This window comes from Dipodomys merriami, unplaced genomic scaffold (genome assembly GCF_024711535.1).
Source record: "Dipodomys merriami isolate MVZ:Mamm:240054 unplaced genomic scaffold, mDipMer1.0.p SCAF_45, whole genome shotgun sequence".
NCBI lineage: Eukaryota > Metazoa > Chordata > Mammalia > Rodentia > Heteromyidae > Dipodomys > Dipodomys merriami.
Genome location: NW_027206013.1, coordinates 1,897,732 through 1,913,366, shown reverse-complemented (window position 1 = coordinate 1,913,366; position 15,635 = coordinate 1,897,732). Strand labels below are relative to the sequence as shown.

Below are 15,635 nucleotides of genomic sequence, written 5' to 3'. Positions count from 1 at the left end.
ACTTCTGGGAGGTTCCAAGTCCTCCTGCCTGTGCTGTGTGTTTCTGACTTCCTCTATTGGCCTGACTTAGGCCTGTTACAATGATGCTCTTGAATCTCCTAGACCCCATAGATGAGAGTTTGGAAAAATCTATAAACTTGAATCAATATTCTAACAATCTAGGGAATTCTTTTCTCATTGCACCCACTTTTTGCCTTTGTTTTTTCTTTTTTGTTTTGCTTTTTGTCGGTCATAGGGCTTGAACTCTGGCCCTGGGTGCTGTCCCTCAGCTCTTTCAGCTCAAGGCAAGCACTCTGCCACTTGAGCCACCACTCCACTTCTGGTTTTCAGGTGGTTTGTTGGAGATAAGAGTCTCACTGACTTTCCTGCCCGGGTTGGCTTTTGAACTGCAATCCTCAGATCTCAGCCTCCTGAGTAGCTAGGATTACAGATACGAGCCACTGGTGCCCAGCTTTTTTGCCCTTGTAATATAACTAGCCATCTTTTTTTTCTTTTTCTTTTTCTTTTTTTTTGTGGGTCCTGGGGCTTGAACTCTGAGCCTGCGTACTGTTCCTTAGCTTTTTTACTCAAGTCTAGAGCTGTACCCCTTGGTCCACAGCTCTACTTCCAGCTTTTTTGGTAGTTAATTGGAAATAAGAATCTCACAGACTTTTCTGCTCTGGCTGGCTTTGAACCATAATCCTCTGATCTGAGCCTCCTGAGTACCTAGGATTACAGATGTGAGCCACCTATGCTGGTCTCTGGCCATCTTTAAATATATATCTCATTATGGAGTTTTTTCAAATTGTAAATTAAACCAATTCCATTGATGACATACATCTCTTATGTATTTCAGATATTCAAGTTTTAGTATATGACTGCTTAAAACAAAGCATGTGAGCTAGGAAGGCACTGGTGGCTCATGGCTATAATCCTAGCTACTCAGAAGGCTGAGACATGAGGATTGTGGTTTGAAGCCAGGCTGGGCAGGAAAGTCCATGAGACTCTTATCTCCAATAAACTAACTCCTCCCCCCAAAAAAGCCAGAGGTAGAGCTGTGGTTCCAGTGATTGAACTAGTCTTGAGCAAATAAAGCTCAGGCCCTGAGTTCAGGACTGGCACCAAAAAAAAAAAGAAAAGAAAAGAAAAGAAAAGCACGTGAGTAACTATAGCTCAATAGAGCACTTGTATGAAGCCCTATGTTTAATACCTAGCATCCAAACAACAACCACAAAAAGAAGCATGGTTCTGACTTCCTTGGGAAATTATTTTATCTAATTTCTAGGTACTATGCATATAGAAAACTAGCCAATCTGCCTATCCACACTCTTCAGTGTTCTTGGAGCCACATTTTGTTAGAGAAAGATCAGTGCCATTGATCTGGCACTGTGTTCTGAAGTTTTATTTCTAGCTCTGGCCATCCTTCTTTTCCACAGACCTTCCCACCTCCTTTGTGAAGGAGATACATGATTTTGTGCTGGAACAGTTCAACACAAGCCAAGGAGAGCTCCAGAAGATTCTTCATGATGCTGACCGGATCCACAATGAACTGAGTCCCCTCAAGCTGCGCTGCCAGGCAAATGCTGCTTGTGTGGACCTCATGGTATGGGCTGTGAAGGATGAACAAGGTAGGTTGCCTGCCTGTTGTATTGCAGACAGCCAGATTGTCTTCCTTGTCCTGTGAGCTCCAGGGATACTTTCTTCCCGTGAGGTTCCCAAAGTGACTTCTGGAATACTTGCCTATTTCCAGTATAGACAGTCATAATGAGTGGCCATTTCCCAAGCACTTGCAGCATCAGGTCCTGTGATAGCTTGGACATTTGCTGTCCTGTGCTATAGTAGAGAACACTGGATCTAAGAAGAGGGAAAGGCCAAAGCTACAAGGTCTGTGTTTTTTCCAGTGCTTCTTGCTGGTTCTTTAGGCTTCCCTATGGAGAGATAGAAGTTTAAAGCTGGAAGGTCAGGGATTTGGCCAAGATTAGAGAGAAATGGGAAGCATTCTGCAGAGTAAATACTGTGGGACAAGAAGACTTAGGGCTAACAGAAGACAGTTGTACACAGTGCAGTACAGAATGCCTGCCTCTAAGCCACCTGTTGCATAGCCTCTCCTGTTAATAAACCTGCAACAGGTGTTTCTCTGGGGTTGTGTGAGTAGCTATGAGAAGGTATTTTGTGAATATTGCTAACCTTTTATACCCCTCTCTAATTTTGAACTAAGGTGCAGAAAATCTTTGCATCAAGCTTTCTGAAAAGCTGCAGTCCAAGACATCCAGCAAAGTCATCATTGCCCATTTGCCCCTCCTTATCTGCTGCTTGCAGGTTAGTGTCTCTGGTGTTTGAGATTCTTGATTCCCAAGCATGAGATGTCTTTCTTGCAATGGTGTTCTGGTTGTGGTTGGTCCTTCAGCAATGAGTCTAATGTGGACTCTGGCCATTAAGTGAACATGGGCTCCCTCTTTAGGACATTGGAGCTTCTGCAAGTGGTATCCAGGCTACTTGCCTTGAAGAAAGCATCAGTTCCTGCTGTGTTGTGAGACTGCCCTGCATGTTCTGGGCACTTCTTGAGGCCAGCAGAAGGGCTAGATACCATGAGACATCATAAGCCATAGGGCCTTATGAGAAAATGTATTTTGTCACAGTTCTACTGTGTGTTCCTTGACATAGTTCCCACTAACTCCACACTGGCCATTGCTTAACAAGCACATTTTATACTTTGTTTCCCAAAGAAGTAAACACATTTAACAGTCTATGTCCTGCATAAGGAAAAGTCAGCATCATCTCCCTGCTTGCCTTTGCTTCTTAGACAGGCAGCCTCTGGGAGCTTTGACTTTAGAAGTTTTGATCAAACTTGGACATGAGAAGGGTTGAGGTTCTCACTGTTCAGGGTCCCTCCTGGGCTACATAATGGTTGATGGTGTGTTGCAGGGTTTGGGCCGCCTGTGTGAGAGGTTCCCAGTGGTGGTGCACTCAGTGACACCGTCCTTGAGAGACTTCCTGGTCATCCCATCCCCAGTGCTGGTGAAGCTCTATAAATACCACAATCAATACCATACAGGTAGGTAATAGAAGACTGCATCTGAAGCTTGCATTCAGCATTCAGTCCCTGTGTACTCTTGGTGACTATACTTGGGCAAAATTCCTCCTCCAAGCCTTTCCTTCTGTCTTTCCCTTTAGGTTCCCCATTTCAAGCTATTAGGCCTTACCTCTCTACTTTCCCACTGAAGACTCCTTTTTTGGTCTTTTGTCACTGTAGTAGTCTGTGAATACTGTATACCTCAGTGCCTGTTTGGGAGCTTTATGTATACAACCTCATCTGGTCCCCTTTACTATCAAGAAATTGCTGATTTTACCTATTCACCCTTTTTTTTTTAATCTGTTCATCCTTTTAATTTAACACATTCCTTCCAACCTTTCTTGTTGGTCTTAGAATTTCTCCTTTAGAAATGTTTGGTCAGATGTTTTGAGAATGCTTTGTTTTTATTTTTTTGGCAGTACTGGGATTTAGTGAACCAGACTCTCAAGCTTGTTGGGCAGATGTTGTACCACTTGAACTATTCCCCCTGTCCTTAGAGTGAATGCATGCTTTTTGCAAGGTTAAAAGTACTTTGTTTTTTAAAAAAAAAATTTGTTTTTTTTGAGTGACAGAGAAAGGGGATGGAAAGGTAAAAGCCAAATCAGACACAGGTTTGAATTTTTACATCTAGTTGCTGGCAATGATATAAAAATCAGTGTCACCAATGAGCATTCTGAATCAACCCTGAATGTCATGTCGGGCAAGAAGAGCCAGCCGTCCATGTATGAGCAGCTCCGGGATATTGCCATCGACAACATCTGCAGGTAGGAGACTGAATAGAGGGAGACCTGTTCTGGAAAGGGAGAAAAGTGTTTTAGACAGATTTATTTTAAAATAAGGATGTTTGTAAGTCTTAAAGTTTGTTTCTGATCATTTCAAAGCATGATCTAAAAGAGAAATTATTGGGTTTTTTTTCTAATAAAACTCCCAGGAAGTGGAGGTGTGACTGAGTTCAAGCCTCTGTACCAGTACCTTAAATAAATTAATAAGCAAAGCTTTCTTCATTTTCCTGGTCATAAAAATAGCCAAAAAAAAATGAGCTGGGAATATGGCTTACTGATAGAGTACTTGCCTAGCATGCATGAAACCCTGGGTTTGATTCCTGGGTACCACATTAACAGAAAAAAACAGAAGTGGCACTGTGGCTCAGGTGGTAGAGTGCTAGCCTTGAGCAAAAGGAAGTTCAGGGATAGTGTCCAGGTGCTGAGTTCAAGCTCCAGGACTGGCAAAAAAAAAAAAAAAAAGCAAAATAACATCCAAAATAATAGGTTATCATGTTTTCTTTTTCTTTTTTTTGTCATGTTTTCTTTTAATACATGAGAGAGAAGGTTTTTTGTTTTTGTTTTTGCTGGTCTTGAGCTTGAACTCGGGGCCTGGACACTGTCCCTGAGCTCTTTTGCTCAAGGCTGGTACTCTACCACTTTGAGCCACAATTTCGCTTCCAGTTTTTGAGTGATTCATTGGAGATAAGAGTCTCATGGGAGAGGGCTGGGATGTAGCTCAGTGGTAATGCGCTAGCCTAGCAACTGCAGCGACCTGGATTCGATTCCCTAGTACCAAAAAAAAAATCTGAATAGAATTTGGAGATGGCGGTGGGGGATGGGAAGGGGAAACAAAGGAGATAATGTATTCATTATCTTGCCCATGTAATTGTAACCCCTCTATACAGTATTTTCACAATTAAAAAAAAAAAAAAGAGAGAGTCTCATGGGTACTTATCTGCCTGGGATGGCTTTGAACTGAGACCTTCAAATTTCAGCCTCCTGAGTAGCTAGGATTACAGGCGTGAGCTACCAGCATGCTGTGAGAGAGATTTTTTAAAAAACTTTTTTTATTGAATACTTTTTGCTTTTTAGATTCTTACTGTGTGAACTCTTGATCTCTCAATTTGAGATTCAGATCCTTTTCTGTTGTTTGTTAGTTTCACTGGGTCTTGGACTCTAAATCCTCCTGCCCCAGCCTCCTTTGTGCTAGGATTACAGATATGCAACATCGTGCTTGGCTAGAAAGCCAGATACTTTGATTCTATGAAAATGTCTTTGTTCTTTTTAATTCTTTTTAGCTTCTTTTAGAAGCTAAATTGGAACAGTAACTTAATCTCACTCAGAAACCAAACAGATAAGGGAGAGTGAGACATAGCTTGTGAGATTTTATTTTCTTAGAGGTTTAAAAATTTTTCCTTTTTTCTATAGCATAAGCATTACTGTTAACTATTAGAACCTTGATGTAGGGACTAAAGGGGTGTAGCTCAGGGCTGGGAAGGTGGCTCAGCGGTAGAGCCCTTGCCTTGCATGCATGAGGCCCTGGGTTCGATTCCTCAGCACCACATAAGCAAAAAGAAAAAAGCCGGAAGTGGGGCTGTGGCTCAAGTGGCAGAGCGCTAACCTTGAGCTGAAGAGCTGAGGGACAGTGCCCAGGCCCAGAGTTCAGGCCCCACGACCAGACCCCCCCCCAAAAAAAAAGGTGTGTAGCTCAGTGGTAGACCATATTTGTTTAGTGTTTATAAAGGCCTCAAATTCAGTCTCAGCATCGAAACTAATAATAACAGCAGCAAAGCCCATGATATATAAGTGTAGTGTTCCCTCCACTGTCTTAGGACCATCTGTCTTTTAAATCAATCAGTGTGACTTTGTTAAAGAATAGTAAAGGGGCTGGGCATTTGTGGCTCATGCCTGTAATCCTAGCTACTTAGGAAGCTGAGATCTGAGGATCACGGTTCAAAGCCAGCCTGGGCAGGAAAGTCTATGAGACGCTTATCTCCAATTAACCACCAGAAAACTGGAAGTGGCACTGTGGCTAGAGTGCTAGCCTTGAGCTGAACAGCTGAGAGATAGCGCCCTGGCCCAGAGTTCAAGCCCTACAACTGACCAAAAAAAAAAAAAAAAAAAAAAAAAAAAAAAAAAAAAAATTAAAAAGTATTTAAAATTGGACTGAGACTGAAATTGATATTTCTTCAGATCAGTCAAAATAATGTAGTGGTGGGCTGGGAAGGTGGCTCAGTGGTTAAAGCTCTTGCCTTGCATGCCTGAGGCCCTGGGTTCGATTCCTCAGCACCACATAAGCAAAAAAGAAAAAAGCCGGAAGTGGCACTGTGTGGCTCAAGTGGTAGAGCGCTAGCTTTGAGCTGAAGAGCTGAGGGACAGTGCCCAGGCCCAGAGTTCAGGCCCCATGACCGGACCCAAAAAAAAAAAAAATAATAATAATGTAGTGGTTATCTCTGGCTTGATATTTTTCAAATGAGCAAAATCAGCAGCAGTTCTTTGAATTTTTTCTATATAATATTTTACTCAGATTTTCAGGATATTTACTTCTAAACAATTCTTTAAATGTTGTTGATTTGAGAAAAGGAAAAGAAAAAACAAAACAAAAAAGTCCTAATCTCATTGTTTTGATGCCTGATGGACTTCCTCTCTGCTTAGATGCTTGAAGGCTGGCTTGATGGTGGACCCAGTGATCGTGGAGGCTTTCCTGGCCAGCCTCTCCAACCGACTCTACATCTCCCAAGAGAGCGACAAGTATGTTCCTATTCCTTAGGGCAGCCAGTTATTCTTTGCAGGCTCAGGTAGTGTACCTTGCATCATGCATGTTGGATTTTTTTCCTCATCACAGAGAGTAGGCTTATTGTGTTTGTCACAGGTTTAAGGTGGAACCTACCTCAGAATGTACATTCTTGACTACTGCATGAGAGTTGAGAAAGATCTTTGTCCTCCAACCTAGTACCCAGGGCTTTGTGTTTCTGCTGGTGGTTAAAGCTCCTGGCTGTCATTCAGATGAATTCTTCATCAAGGCTGTGGGGAAATCAAGGTCTAGAGGTAGCTTCTGAGTTTTATTTTGCTACTGCCTACCAGAAGACTGTGCGTAAAGTGCCTATGTCCTTACCTCCTATTTCTCTTATAGGGACGCTCACTTGATTCCTGACCACACCATCCGAGCCCTGGGACACATTGCAGTGGCACTTAGAGACACTCCAAAAGTAATGGAGCCAATTCTGCAGATCCTGCAGCAAAAATTCTGTCAGCCCCCTTCACCCCTTGATGTGCTCATCATTGACCAACTGGGCTGCCTTGTTATCACTGGCAATGTAAGGAAAAGGGTGCTGTAATTAGGCCAGAACCGTGCAACTCACTAGTCCTGATTAGACCTTGTTAATCCCCTTTCACTAGAAATGTACAATTACAGATTAGATTTACCTTATAACTGACCCAAATGATCACAACTATTTCACTGCTATATAGTAAGAGTGATGTAATAGTTTTACTTGTGCTAGGGTAAAAAATGTTTAAACTAATTTCATGTCATATAAATAGCATAAAATAGGAACTAAGTCAAAGCTACTTCTCTTTTAGTGTGCGTGCATGCACGCGTGTGCGCCACACATGCCAGTACTGGGGATTGAACTCGGGACCTAGTCACTGTCCCTTAGCTTTTTATACTCAAGGCCAGTGCTCTACCACTGAACCATACCTCCACTTCTGACTTTTTGGTGATTAATTGGAGATAGGAGTCTCACCGACTTTCCTGCCCAAATGACTTTAAACTATGATTCTCAGATTACAGCCTCATGAATAGCTAAGATGGTAGGCATGAGCATGAGCCACTGCTGTTGGGCCCTTTTAACTCTTACTTTGGGTTCTCCCTTTCCTTCCTTCCTTTCTCTCTTTCTTTCTCTCTCTCTCTTTCTTTCTCTCCTTTTCTTTTCTTTTTTCCTCTGTTGGTCATGGGGCTTGAACTCTGGGCCTGGATGCTGTCCCTGAGCTTTTCACCTCAAGGCAAGTGCTCTATCAAGAGTCTGACGAACTTTCTTGCCCAAGCTGGCTTTGAACATCAATCCTCAGATCTCAGCCTCCTGTGTAGCTAGGATTACAGGCTTGAACCACTGGTGTGTGGCTTTGATGGTCTTTTATAACCTGGGATTCTGAGCTTTCCTTTGGGTGATGATAAGAGGGTCTTCTCCATGTTTCTAGGATGGACATGTGGAGTCACAGCTTGGTGACCACACTTTTTGCTCTCTTCCAGCAATATATTTATCAGGAAGTGTGGAATCTCTTCCAGCAGATCAGTGTGAAGGCCAGCTCGGTTGTATATTCAGCCACCAAGGATTACAAGGACCATGGCTATAGGTAATTTTTCTGTACCTTCTTATCACCTCAAATCCTGACAGTATTTAACTCCTTTGAGAATGTATGGTTTTGGAATTAGGTCTTTTTTTTTTTTTTTGTCAGTTGTGGGGCTTGAACTCACGGCCTGCGTGCTTTCCCTGAGCTCTTTTGCTCAAGTTTAGTGCTCTATCACTTGAGGTATAATGCCACTTCCAGTTTTCTAGTGGTTAATTAGAGATAAGAGTTTCATGGACTTTCTTGCCCTGGCTAGCTTTGAACAACGATCCTCAGATCTCAGCCTCCTCAGTAGCTAGGATTACAGGCATGATCCACCAGCGCCTGACTCTGAAATTAGTTTGTTTGATTTTTTGTGGGTTTTTTTTTTTCTGATTCTGGAGCTTTAACTCAAGGCCTGGGCTCTGTCCTCTCTGTGCAAAAGGCTAGTGTTTTATTACTTGAGCCACAGCACTATTTCCAGCTTTTTCCGTTTATGTGTTACTGAAGAATCGAACCCAGGGCTTCACAGTGCTAGGCAAGCACTCTACCACTAAGCAACATTCCCAGCCAAAATTAGTTGGTTTTTTTTTTAATAAACTTTTCTTCTTATGAAAGCTATATGCTACAAATCAATGCATATACAAGACAGGAGATGAAAACCCACATATGACTGTCACCTAAAGCTAACCACTATATATTTCAGTGAGCATGGCTCAAGTTTCTCCCCCTTTCTTTTGAACAGGCACAATCTGCGCACATAGTTGGCCTTCATGGAGCAATGTGGTCATAGATTTTTTTTTTAGTAAATAGATATTATTCAAATACAACAATGAGGACAATACATAGCAAATCATGCTCCAGATGTGTAAGAAAAAATATTCACACACAATATATATAACTGTATTTATTTATTTATTTTGGGTCCGGTCGTGGGGCCTGAACTCTGGGCCTGGGCGCTGTCCCTCAGCTCTTCAGCTCAAGGCTAGAGCTCTACCACTTGAGCCACAGCGCCACTTCTGGCTTTTTTTTCTGCTTATTTGGTGCTGAGGAATCGAACCCAGGGCCTCATGCATGCAAGGCAAGCGCTCTACCACTGGGCCACCTTCCCAGCCCCTATATAACTATATTTACATATGTAAATATACCCACACATATCTTGGTGGTACTGAGTTTGAACTTAGGGCCTTGCACTTGCTAAGTAGATAGATGTCTATCACTTGAACCATGTCTCCAGCCTTTTTTCTTTAGTTAGTTTTCAGATAGATGTTGAAGTTTTGCTTGGGACTGGCCTGTGACATTGATCCTCCTACCTATACTTTCCCCACAGCTAGAATCATAGAAGTATGTCACCATGCTCAGCTTTTTTTTGTTGTTGAGATGGGGGGGGGGTCTCACTTGGCTGGCCTCTAACTGTTATCCTCTGATCTCTGCCTCCCAAGTAGCTTGGGTTAAAGGCATGAGCAGCCATGCTAGCAATATTCTTAAATGCTTTTATAACTAAACAAAAGAGGGATAAAACCAGAAAATCAAGCATAAATATCTGGAGGATTAAAAAAAAGGAAACATGAACTATACCTGTGACAGGCAGAGATTGGGATCTATAGAAGAACAGAAATGAAAAAGAATAGAATTGACAGACATCTGAGAAATCTCAGGCAAGTCAATACTATTTAAAACCGCGTACCAGCTGGGCATGACAGTAAACACCAGCCTTGGGCCACACAGTAAGATCCTGCCTTTAAAAAAAAAAAAAAAAGGAGCCAGGCTCACACCTGTAATCCTAGTTACTCAGGAGGCTGAGATCTGAGGATTGTGGTTTGAAGCCAGCCTGGGCAGGAAAGTCCATGAAAATCTATAATGAACGACCCCACCATAAATCTGGAAGTGGTGCTGTGGCTCCAAGTGGTTAAGTGCTAGCCTTGAGTGGAAAAAGCTCAAGGACAGCACCCAGGTCCTGAGTTTAAGCCCCACCACAGAGGTGGGGGTTGGGGAGAGGGAAGGAATATATCCCTCTCCCATTCTTCATTTACACCAGTCCCTTTTCTTTTCTTTTTTTTTTTTCCAGAGAATTTTATTTTATTTTATTTATTTTATTGTAAAGATACTATACAGAGGGTTACAGTTACATGAGTGAGGTAATGAGTACACTTCCTATTGAACATTGTTACCCCCTCCATTGTTTTCCCCCTACCATCCCTTCCCTCCCTACTTTCCCCAGGTTCTTTTTTTTTTTTTTGATTGTGATTACATAATTTCCCGAATTTCACAGTATTGTGGAGTAATGATGCTCATTTAAAGTTACAAGTTCATTCTAACTTTCCTGGAGCATATTGTCTATCACAGTCTATAACATATAACGGTGTTCACATGTTATACACCATACATGTGATCAGCAGCATGGGGATATTTAGTAGTGGTTCGACCAGATGAGTGGGAGTTCTTTGTTTCTTAAGTCTTGTTAGTTTTGTCGTATCACCTAACATTTTGGATTTAGCATCCACTTATCAGGGAGACCATGTACCGTTTGTCTCTTTGCTTTTGGCTTACCTCGCTCAACATGATTCCTTCTAGCTCCATCCATTTCCCTGCAAATGCCATTATTTTGTCATTTCTAATGGCTGCATAATATTCCATTGTGTATAGATACCACAATTTTTGGATCCATTCATCTGTGGTAGGGCATCTGGGTTGTTTCCATATCCTAGCTATTGTGAACAGTGCTACAATAAACATGGAGGTGCATGTGTCCTTATATATTGGTTCCTGTTGTTCAGGGTAGATGCCTAGAAGTGGTATGACTGGGTCGTAAGGGAGGTCAATCTTTTAGCTTTCTAAGGACCCTCCAGACTGCTTTCCAAAATGGTTGTATAAGTGTACATTCCCACCAGCAGTGTAATAGGGTTCCTCTTTCTCCATATCCCCTCCAGCATTTGTCGTTGGCTGATTTGTGGATGTGGGACATTCTGACTAGGGTAAGGTGGTATCTCAGGGTTGTCTTTATTTGCATTTCCTTCACCACCAGGGATGATGAACATTTCCTCATGTGTTTCTTTGCCATTTTTATTTCTTCATTTGAGAAGTCCCTCTTTAGTTCCCTTGTCTGATATATTGCTGGTAAATATTTTTTCCCAATTAGTTGGTTGTCATTCTAGCTTGGTTGCGATAGATTTAGCTGTGCAGAAGCTTTTTATTTTAAGGTAGTCCCATTTGTCGAGTCTCTCTCCAACTTGTTGTGACCCTGGGACTCCGTTCAGGAAGTTCCTTCCTGTGCCTATTAGTTCAAGTGTCTCTCCTACTCTGTCCTGCAGTAGTTTCAGAGATTCAGGTTTAATGTTAAGGTCTTTAATACATTTTGAGTTGATGTTGGTGCATGGTGATAGGCTGGGGTCCACTTTTAGTTTTCTGCATGTGGCCGCCCAGTTTTCCCAGCACCAGCAGTTGAAGAGGCTGTGTTTCTTCCATTGTATGTCTTTGGCTCCTTTGTCGAATATCAGCTGGCTGTAGGCCTGCATAGATTGTTTTTGCATATTACCTTTAATGGCTGTGTAGTTTGCTGTAAATGTGGCTTAGTGGTAGAGTGCTTGCCTAGTATGTATGAGGCCCTTGGTTCGATCCCTTAGTACCACATAAACAAACAAAAGTCTTGAATGCCTGGTGCCAGTGGCTCATGCCTATGATCCTAGCTACTCAGGAGGCTGAGATCTGAGGATCGAGGTTCAATGCCAGCTGGGCAGGAAAATCCGTAAGACTCTTATCTCCAACAAACCATTCAGAAAACCGGAAGTTGTGCTGTGGCTCAAGTAGTAGAGTGCTAGCGTTGAGCTGAAGAGTTGAGGAACAGCACCCAGGTCCAGATTTCAAGCCCCACAACCAAAAAAAAAGTCATTAATGGCTTTGTAGTATCCTGTTGTATAGTGTGCAAAGATTTCTGTAACCACACCTAACTTAGATATTGTGTGGCTTTTTAGTTTTCCTGACATCAAGTGCTTCATTGAATAACCTAATAGCTATGAATCTATGAACATCTTTGTTTTTGTGCTGGTCCTAGGGCTTGAACTCTTGACCTAGGAACTATCCCTGAGCTGCTTTTGCTCAAGGCAAGTACTCTACCACTTGAGACAGTGCCACTTCTGTCTTTTTTCTGAGTAGTTTATTGGAAATAAGAATCTCTTGGGCTAGGCCCTGGTGGCTCACGCCTGTAATCCTAGCTACTTAGGAGGCTGAGATCTGAGGATTGGTTCAAAGCCAGCCCGGGCAGGAAAGTCCTTGAAACTCTTATCTCCAATAAACCACTCAGAAAAACCAGAAGTGGCACTGTAGCTCAAGTGGTAGAGAGCTTACTTAGAGCTGAAGAGCTGAGGGACAGCACCCAAGCCCAGAGTTCAAGACCCACCACCACCAAAAAAAAAAAAAAAAAAAAAAAGAATCTCATGGATCTTCCTGTCTAGGCTGTCTTGTAACTGGGATCCTCAGATCTCAGTCTCCTAAATAGCTATGATTACAGGCATGTATATTCTTTTATAGCCTATATTTGTACAAAGTCTGACCAATTTATCCTGGTAGATACAAAAATAATTCCTTGCCAAGTGCTGGTGGCTCACGCCTGTAATCCTAGCTACTCAGGAGGCGAGATCTGAGGATCATGGTTCAAAGCCAGCCTGGGCAGGAAAGACCATGAGACTCTTGTCTCCAATGGCTCTGTAGCTCAATCAGTAGAGCACTCGCCTTGAGCTGAAGAGCTGAGGGATAGTACCCAAGCCCAGAGTTCAAGCCCCATGACCGACCAAAAAAAAACACAAAAAAGACAACCACTTCCTTGTTTTTTCCTTGCCCTTTCCTGGGAATGCTTTAAGCAAGGGACAAGTTCCTATATGTTTGGAAGATTCACAAGAGTATGTCAGATCAATGGAAGAGAGAGAGGGAAAGTCAGACAACAGGAGGTTGGTGTAGAGAAGAAGAAAGCACTTTTGTTGGAATTTGTTTCTGGTCACTGGAGTCCTTTTTTCTTTAAATCCAGGTATTTCTCTCAAATTCTCTCCAAGTCAGGTTAGTAAGAAAGAGTACCATTGCATAGCCTTAGAAAGGCTTAACCTCTCTGTGTCACAGTTTCCTTACTTGCTAAAGAGCACCTGTCTCTAGTTGTGGGGATGTGAGTATGTATATGTGAAAGTTCTTGATCATTCTGAGTTCTTGGCATTATCATACAATTGGACCTCCTCTTTCATAGTTGCAGCATTCCCCAGGTTCAACCATCTATAGATTGAGACTATTTGGGGGAAAAAAGCCTGAATCTATAATGACTTTTTTCTTGCTATCATTCATACAATACAGCTAAAGAAGAATAAGATTAGCTGGGTGCTGGTGATGCCTGTAATCCTAGCTACTCAGGAGGCTGAGATCTAAGGATCACAGTTCAAAGCCAGCCTGGGCAGGAAAGTCCATGAGACTCTTATCTCAATAAACTACTCAAAAAAAAAAAAAAAAAAAAAGACAGAAGTGGTGCTGTGGCTCATGTAGTTGAGCACTCACCTTGAGCAAAAGAAACTCAGGGACAGTGCCCAGGTCCAGAGTTCAAGCCCCAGAACTGGCAAAAGAAAAAAAAATTAAGATTGATTGGAATATGTTATATAAATATGAGGAAATGTCACAATGAGACATTTCTTGTATAACTAATGAATGTTAATTTTAAAAAAGAAAATTTTTTTCAAGGCCAAACATGATGGTACACTCCTGTAATCCTACCACTTACAAGGCTAATAAGATTGTGAGTTTGAGCTTAGACTGAGCTCAAGGCCAGCCTGGGCCATATAGGAGACTCCAAATAATAATAATATTATAGGTAATCTAAAGATTATTCAAATTATTTGGGAAAATTACATAGGTTATATACAAATACCACATCGGCTTTATTTATGCTATGTAGCTCATGCTACCCTTAAATTTTCAATCCTCCTGTTTTAGCCTACTAAGTACTGATTACTACATACACCACCAAGCCTGGCTGCCACACTATTTTTTTTTTTTTTTTTTGCCAGTCCTGTAGCTTGAACTCAGGGCTTGGGCACTGTCTCTGAGCTCAAGGCTGGCACTCTACCACTTGAGCCACAGTACTACTTCTGGCTTTTTCTTTTTTTTTTTTTCTTTTTTTCTTTTTTGGGTCCGGTTGTGGGGCCTGAACTCTGGGCCTGGGCGCTATCCCTCAGCCCTTCAGCTCAAGGCTAGCACTGTAGCACTTGAGCCACAGTGCCACTTCTGGCTTTTTTTTTCTGCTTATGTGGTGCTGAGGAATCAAACCCAGGGCCTCATGCATGCAAGGCAAGCACTCTACCACTGAGTCAACTTCCCAGCCCCATACTATTTTATAAAAAGACTTGAACATCCAGAATTTCCACATCCTTGTGGATAGTGAGAGGTGATTTTGCTTCCTTTACACTGCTAGTGTTAGGAGCTTGGGTCACTTGAAAAGTCTGAAGAAAAAAAAAAAAAAGAAAAAAGAAAAGTCTGAAGATTATAGGTTGGAGAACTAGCCAGGCTCATTTCAGTCCTTCCTTCTTTGTGTCTGTCCTGGTCTCTGCAGTGAAAGTGACACTCTGGCACTCTGGCCCAAATGCCTCTTTCCCCATGTTGCTTCTTTTCTCTGAAAGTGTCTGTTGGGCCTCCCTGTAGAAGAAAGTGAGAGAATTATAGTCTCAGGCTATCCTGGGCAAAAGGGCAAGACCATATCTGAAAAACACCAAAAGGATTGCAGCATGGCTCAAGTAGTCGAACACTTGTCTAGAGAATGAAAGGTCCTTAGTCCAATCCCCAGGATTTCACCCTACAGAGACAGAGGGAGTGGGATTTTCACCTAACTAGAAAGGGAATGCTGTGTGTGTGTGTGTGTGTGTGTGTGTGTGTGTATTTGGGAGTGTGTGTGTGTGTGTGTGTGTGTGTATTTGGGAGTGTGTGTGTGTGTGTGTGTGTGTGTGTGTATTTGGGAGTGGGATTTTCACCTAACTAGAAAGGGAATGCTGTGTGTGTGTGTGTGTGTGTGTGTGTGTGTGATTTTCACCTAACTAGAAAGGGAATGGTGTGTGTGTGTGTGTGTGTGTGTGTGTGTGTGTGTGTGTGTGTGTGTGTGTGTATTTGGTGGGCCAGGCTGACTTTGAACTGGGATTCTCAGACCTTAATGCCCTGAGTAGCTGAAGTGCCTTTTATCATAGCTACCCTGTGCCGTATAATTTTTGACCAGTCAATGTACTGAATGGTCCACGTCCACATAGGTTTTTTAGGAGGTGGGTTTTCGTGTGTGTGTGTGTGTGTGTGTGTGTGTGTGTGTGTGTGTGTGTGTGTGTGTATGTGTGTGTGTGTGTGTGTGTGTGTGTGTGTGTGTGTGTGTGTGTGTGTGTGTGTGTGTGTGTGTGTGTGTGTGTGTGTTGGTTCTGTGGCTTGAACTCAGGGCCTGGGCACTGTCTCTGAGCTCTGTTGTTTAAGGCTAGCACTCTACC

At 42.4% G+C, this 15,635-nt stretch overlaps 1 protein-coding gene across 1 annotated transcript in view; it reads left to right on the top strand.

Moving 5' to 3' along the window:
- The window catches only part of Pi4ka (phosphatidylinositol 4-kinase alpha), a 138,297-nt gene that overhangs the window by 38,238 nt on the left and 84,424 nt on the right, over positions 1 to 15,635 (top strand). Inside the window, exons 11-17 of the mRNA XM_069994278.1 lie at positions 1,416 to 1,607; positions 2,198 to 2,298; positions 2,905 to 3,034; positions 3,684 to 3,816; positions 6,472 to 6,567; positions 6,950 to 7,133; positions 8,069 to 8,172. Of these exons, the coding sequence (XP_069850379.1) occupies positions 1,416 to 1,607; positions 2,198 to 2,298; positions 2,905 to 3,034; positions 3,684 to 3,816; positions 6,472 to 6,567; positions 6,950 to 7,133; positions 8,069 to 8,172 (940 nt within the window). The remainder of the gene's footprint in view (positions 1 to 1,415; positions 1,608 to 2,197; positions 2,299 to 2,904; positions 3,035 to 3,683; positions 3,817 to 6,471; positions 6,568 to 6,949; positions 7,134 to 8,068; positions 8,173 to 15,635) is intronic.